Below are 7,001 nucleotides of genomic sequence, written 5' to 3' on the forward strand. Positions count from 1 at the left end.
CTTCCCCTGCACCGGCAGGCGGACTCTCAACCACTGTGCCACCAGGGAAGCCCGGCATATATATTTTTATAAAATGGCATCATAAAATCACCTACTAATATTTCACCCAGTTTGCTTTATCATTGGCTTGTGTGTCTCTTGTGTGCATGCTCTCCCTCCTCCCTCCACCATACATATGTGTATGTATTTATGTATATATTTATGTATATATATTTGTGTGTGTGTATATATGTAGGTTCATATGTGGATGTATGTTAGAAGATTTTCTAAGAATGGTGATATTCTCATATAACCACAGTACAGTTATCAACTTCAGTAAACTTAACTTCAACACAATAATTTTATCTAATACCTATCATCTACCTCTCATAATTGTCAGTAGGCACAGTAATATTTTTTCCTCTCCAGAACATGACCCAGTAGTGCATTTACGTGGCATATCTATTTAGTCTCTCTTAATATAGATCATTTCAATAACCTCTCTTTAGAAGTATACAGTTCCACAGCTCCTTTTTTAACAGCTTCATTGAGTTATAACTTATATACCATAATCTACTTATTGTAAGCGTACAGTTCAGTTATTTTGAGTAAACATTCCATCACTCTAAAAGGTTACCTTGTGCCCATTTGCATCTATTTCTCCTCCCATTTGAGCTCCAGGAAACCAATGGTATGCTGTCTCTATAGACTTGCTGTTTCTGGACATTTTATGTAAATGGTATCATAAAATATATATTTGTCTTTGTATCTGGCTTCAATACATAATGTTTGAGGTTCAGCATAATGTTTTTGAGGTTCATCCATGTTGCAGCATGTACTGGTAATTCATTCGTTTTTATTGCCATATAATATTCCATTGTATTGATATACCACATTTTGTCTAGCTATTCACAGGTTGATGTGAATTGGATTGTCCACTTTTTGGTTATTGTGAATAGTGCTGCTAGGAATAGTCATGTACCAGTCTTGATGTGGACATATGTTTTCATTTCTCTTGGGTAGATAACTAAGACTAGAATTTCTGGATTGTATGGTATGTTTATGTTTAACCTTTTAAGAAACTGCATAATTATTTTCCCAAGTGGCTGTACATTTCTATTAGCATTTATGTTTTACATTTCTATTATGTTTATATTTTCTATTTTTGCATTTTCTAGTAGCAGTGTTTTAGAGTGTCAGTTTCTCTACATCCTTGCCAACACTTGGAATTGTCTCTAATTTTGATTACAGACATTCTAGTGGGTGTGTAGTGGTATTGCATTGTGGTTTAATTTGCATTTCCCTAATGACTGATAATGTTAATCTTTTCATGTGCTTATTAACCATTTGCATATCTTCTTTGGTGAAATAGCTACTCAGTTCTTTTGCCCATTTTTAAGTTGGATTGTTTGTCTTCTTTTTGTTTGTTTGTTTGTTTGTTTGTCTTCTTTTTGAGTTGTAAGAATTTTTCATATATTGAAGACACAAGTCCTATATCAGATACAGGATTTTCAATTATTTTCAACTATGAAATGAAGTTTCAGAAAAAAGACAAGTCTGTGGATTGTCTTTTCATTCTCTTAATGGTGTCTTTTCAAGAATAAATGTTTTAAATTTTGATGATGTTCAATTTAACAATTTTCTAATGGATTGTGCTTTTTGTGGTGTAACTACGAAGTTTGCTTAACTCGAGGCCACATAGATTTTCTTCTTTGGTTTCTTCTAGAAGTTTTATATTTTTAGCTTTTACACTTAAGGCTGTGATCCATTTTTAGTTAATTTTTATGTGTCATGTGAGGTGAAAGTCTAAATTCATTTTCTTGCATATGAATATTCAATTGTCCTGGCAGTATTTGTTAAAAATAGCATGCTTGACATAGAGAATGGACTTGAGGACACAGGGAGGGGGAAGGGTAAGCTGGGATGAAGTGAGAGAGTAGCATGGACATATATACACTACCAAATGTAAAATAGATAGCTAGTGGGAAGCGGCCACATAGCACAGGGAATCAGCTCAGTGCTTTGTGACCACCTGGAGGGTTGGGATAGGGAGGGAAGGAGGTAGACGCAAGAGGGAGGAGATGTGGGGATGTGTGTATATGTGTGGCTGATGCACACAATGGTGTGGGACGCTTGTGCTCCAATGAGGGTGTTAAGAAAAAAAAAAAACCAGTATGCTTTCCCTCATTCAATTGCCGTGGCTCCTTTGTCGAAAATCAGTTGACTGTAAATGATTCATTTCTGGACTCCTAATTTTGTTCCATCAATCTCTGTGTTTCTTCATATGACAACAGCACACTATCTTCATTACTGGGGTCTTATATTAAGTTTTGAGGTTGAGTGTAAATACTCTAACTTTTTCAAAATTATTTTTGCTATTCTATGTTTTTTGAATTGGCACGTAAATTTGGGGGTCAGATTGTCAATTTCTACAAAACAAAACAAGCTTACTCTCGTTTTGATAGGGTTTGCATTGAATTTATCAATCAATTTAGGGAGAATCACTGTTTTAATAATATTGAGTCTTCTAATTTATGGTTGTCTATTTAGCACTTTAATTTTTCTCAGCAATGATTTAAAATGTTCACCTTACATGTCAAATTTATTCCTCAATATTTTATTATTATCTATGTTATTGTGAATGGTATTGTTTTCTTAATTTCATTTGTGGAATGTTCATTGCTAGTATGTAGAAATACAATTGATTTTTGTATTTTGAGCTTTTATCATATTACCTTACTAAATACAATGATTACTTATTGTCTCTTTATTGAGGATTCCTTGGAATTTTGTACGTCCTGGCTCATATAATCTGTGAACAAAAAAAGAGAGGTTTACTTCTTCCTTTCCAATTTAGATGTCTTTAACTTCTCCTCTTCCTTGTTCTGCTACTCCCCTCCTTTAGCCTTTTGGCTAGAACTTCCAGTGCAGTGTAGAATGGAGTTGTTGATAACAGACATTCTTGTCTGGTTTCTGAACTTAGAGGAAAATATTCAGTCTTTTATCATTAAATATGATGTTAGCTGTAGGTTTTATATAGATGCCCTTTATTAGGTTGAGGAAGTTCCATTCAATTCCTAGTTTGTGGAGTATTTTTTAAGAATGGGTATTGGATTTTGTTAGATATTTCTGCATCTGTTGAGATGTTCATGTAGTTTTTGTCTTTATTTTGTTAGTGTGGTGTATTTCGTTAATTGATTTTCAGATATTAAATGAGCTTTGCATTCCTGGAATAAATCCTACTTTATTATAATGTATAATTCTTTTTGACTTGCTGCTGGATTTAGTTTGCTAATATTTTGTTAAGGATTTTTCACCTCTGTTCATGAAGGGTATTTATCTGTATTTTACTTTCTTTTTGATATCTTTGTCTACTCTGGTATCAGGATAATGACTACATATAATGAGTGGTGAAATTTTCTCTCCTCTGTTTTCTGTAAGAACTTGTGAAGAATTTGTATCATTTCTTCTTTAAATATTGGTTAGAATCCCCCAGTGAAGAAACTTGAACAAGGGCTTGTCTTTGTGTGAAGACTTTTAATTACTAATTCAATCTTGTTACTTATTACAGGTCTATTCAGATACTCTAGTTTTTATTGAGTTAGTTTTGGTAGTTTGTGTTTTTCTAGAATTTTTCTGTTTTGCCTTTGTTGTCCAGTTGTTGGCATAAAGTTGTTTATACTACTTTTAATCCTTCTAATTTCTGTGAGGTCAGTAATGATGTTCCCTCTTTCTTTCTTGATTTGGTAATTTCTGTCTTCTCTATTTTTTCTTGTTCATTCTAGCTAAAGATTGTTCAATTTTGTTGATCTCTTCAAAAACCAACTTTTAATTTCATTGATTTTCTCTACTCATTCTGGTTTTCTATTTGATTAATTTTTTATAAATGTATTATTTCTTTCCTCCTGCTTATTTATTAATTTGCTCTTTTTGTAATTTCTGAAGATAGAAGCTTAGACAGTTGATTTGAAACCATTCTTCTTCCTTAATGCAGGCATTTAAACCTATAAATCTCTCTCTAATCACTTCTTTAGCTACATCACGTAAAAATTTTTTTTCATCCCATAAATTTTATTATGCTGGGTTTTGTTTTCATTCTGTTCAAAGTATGTTTCAATTTCACTTCTGATTTCTTCTCTGTCCCTGAGTTACTTAGAGGTATCTTGTTTTATTTCTACATATTTGTGGATTTTCCATCTTTCTTTCATTTGTTGATTTCTAATTTCACTCCTTTGTGGTAGAAAAACATGCTTTATATAGCTTTAATGTTTTTAAGTTTATTGATATTTGTTTTTTGGCCTAGCATATGATCTCTTCTGAAAAATGGTCTGTGTGCACTTAAAAAGAATATGCATTCTGCAGTCATTGGATGTAATGTTCCATACATATCAGTTTGGTCAAGTTGGTTTATTAAGTTTTCTGTATCCCTGGAGATTTTCTGTCTAGTTGTTTCTATTATTGAGAATAGAATAGTGAAATTTCCAATTATTGTTGAATTGTATAATTCTTTTAGTTCTGTAAGTTTTTGTTTCATGTATTTTGGGGCTCTGTTTTCAGTTGTGGATACCTTTATAATTGTTTTACTTTTCTGATTTATTGCCCTTTTGTCTTTATGAAATACCTCTCTTTTGGTCTAGCAATAATCCTTGTCTTGAAATCTATTTTGTCTACTATTAATATAGTAGCCATTCCAATTCCCTTGTGATTACTGTTTGCATGGTATATCTTTTTTCATCCTTTTAACTCTTAACCTACTTGTGTTTTTGGATCCAGAATGTGTCCCTTGTAAATAGCACATTGTTTGATATTGCTTTTTTAATCTAGTGGGATAATCTCTGCCTTTTGTTTGGAGTGTTCAGTTTGTTCATATTTAATATAATTATTGATATGGTTTAAATCTGCCATTTTGCTATTTATTTTTAATATGTCTCATGTCTTTATTTCTCTAGCCCCTTTGATGGCATATTGGTTTTTTTTTTTAATTTAAGTGTACTATTTTCATATCACTTGATTTTAAATTTGTTTTGGAGTTATTTCTTTTTTTTTTTTTTTTGCGATATGTGGGCCTCTCACTGTCGTGGCCTTTCCCGTTGCCGGACGCGCAAGCTCAGCGCCCACGGCTCACGGGCCCAGCCGCTCCGCGGCATGTGGGATCCTCCCGGACCGGGGCACGAACCCATATCCCCTGCATCGGCAGGCGGACTCCCAACCACTGCACCACCAGGGAGGCCCTGGAGTTATTTCTTAATGCTGCTCTAGGAAATAAAATATGCACCTTAATTTATCACAGTCTACTTCTAACTAATACTTAATTCCAGTAAAATATTTATACATGTATTATAAAGCCCACAATATTGTGTTATATTTATTGCCTTTTATAATAGTTTTTTGTATTTTAGAGAAATTAAGAGGAAAATATACATGTTATCTTTTATATTTACCCACATATTTACCAGTTACAGTGGCCTTCATTTCCTTCTTTTCTTTTCTTTTTTTTGATCCTGCTGTGTGACATGCGGGATCTTAGTTCCCTGACCAGGGATCAATCCTGTGCCCCCCACAGTGGAAGCACGGAGTCTTAACCACTGCACTGCCAAGGATGTCCCTTGGTGGCCCTCATTTCTTCTTGTGGATTTGAGTTAGTGTCTCGTGTCATTTCTTTTCAACCTGAAGGACTTACTGAGTATTTCTTATAAGGCATGTTTGCTATCAGCATATACTCCGAGTACTTGTTAATCTGAGAATATCTTTATATCGATTTCTCTTTTTTTTTGGCTGCATCATGTGGCTTGTGGGATTGTGGGATTTTAGTTCCCTGACCAGGGATTGAACCTGGGCCCTCAGCAGTGAGAGCTTGGAGTCCTAATCACTGGACCTCCAGGGAATTCCCTCAATTTCACTTTTGAAGCATAGTTTTGTGAGAATAGAATTCTTCATAGATAGAAGTCTTTTCTCTTTTATTTCAGCACCTTAAATACATTATTCCACTGCTTTCTGGTCTGCATTGTCTCTGATGAGAAGTTAGCACTAGTCATATTGTTTTTCCCCTTGTACATGTTGAGTCATTTTTCCTTTGCTGTTTTCAAGATTTCCTTTTTGTCTTTTTTTTTCTGATAGTCAACATTTTGGTTATGATGTGTCTAGCTAGGATCTCTTTGTGTTTATTTTGGGGTTTGTTGAGCTTCTTGGATCTGTAGATTGTTTTTCATCTAATTTGGAAGTTTTTTGTTTTTTTTTTTTAATTTGGAACTTTTTAAGCCATAATTTCTTCAGATTTTTTTTTCTGCTCTTTTCTCTCTGTCTTCTCCTTCCTGAGTTACCATTACACATAGGTTTGGTTTACCTGATGGTGTCTTACAGGTTTCTGGTGTCTTTCAGTCTTTCTTTAACTCTCTGCTTCTGTTTTTAGGTAATTTCTATTGATTTATCTTCAGGTTCATTGGTTCTGTTACAAAGTCAAATATGTTGTGGTATCTCTCTAGTAACTTTGTAATTTTAGTTATTTTACTTTTTAATTTCACAATTTCCTTTTGTTTCTTATTAATAGTTTCTATTCTTTGTTGAGATTCTCCATTTAAGTTGTTATCATACTTACCTTTAATTTTTCACACATTGTTTTCTTTAGTTCTTTGAATATATTCATAGTATCAGCTTTGAAGTCTTTTTTTTTTTTCCCCTATATCAGCATCTGGGCCCACTCATCAACAGTTTCTATTGGCTACAATTTTTTTCCCTAGGTATGTGTCACTCTTTCCTGTTTCTTTGAAAACTGGATATTTTAGATATTATATTGTAGCCATACAAAAAACAGGTTGCAGGCTGGATTTGGCCCATTGAGCAGGTTTACTGTTTCCTACAATAAAAATGTAAAGCATAAAATGTGAAATAAAAAATAGATCTTGGGAAGTATGGCTGAATGGGAGACAGCTTGTGATGTGAACATATGAATGACCAGTGGGCAAAGCAAAATGGCCTAGGCAGCCCTACCTATGACTGCTTTGACTAAAAACATTCTTTATTCA

The 7,001-nt window shown here is 33.6% G+C and overlaps 1 protein-coding gene across 1 annotated transcript in view; it reads left to right on the forward strand.

Annotated features, from left to right (window-relative positions):
* Positions 1–7,001, forward strand: part of ZNF875 (zinc finger protein 875) — an 18,980-nt gene that overhangs the window by 10,201 nt on the left and 1,778 nt on the right. The window contains exon 5 of the mRNA XM_007471046.1: positions 6,818–6,820. Coding sequence (XP_007471108.1) covers positions 6,818–6,820 — 3 coding nt within the window. The remainder of the gene's footprint in view (positions 1–6,817; positions 6,821–7,001) is intronic.

Source organism: Lipotes vexillifer, unplaced genomic scaffold (assembly GCF_000442215.2).
Source record: "Lipotes vexillifer unplaced genomic scaffold, Lipotes_vexillifer_v1.1 scaffold182, whole genome shotgun sequence".
NCBI lineage: Eukaryota > Metazoa > Chordata > Mammalia > Artiodactyla > Lipotidae > Lipotes > Lipotes vexillifer.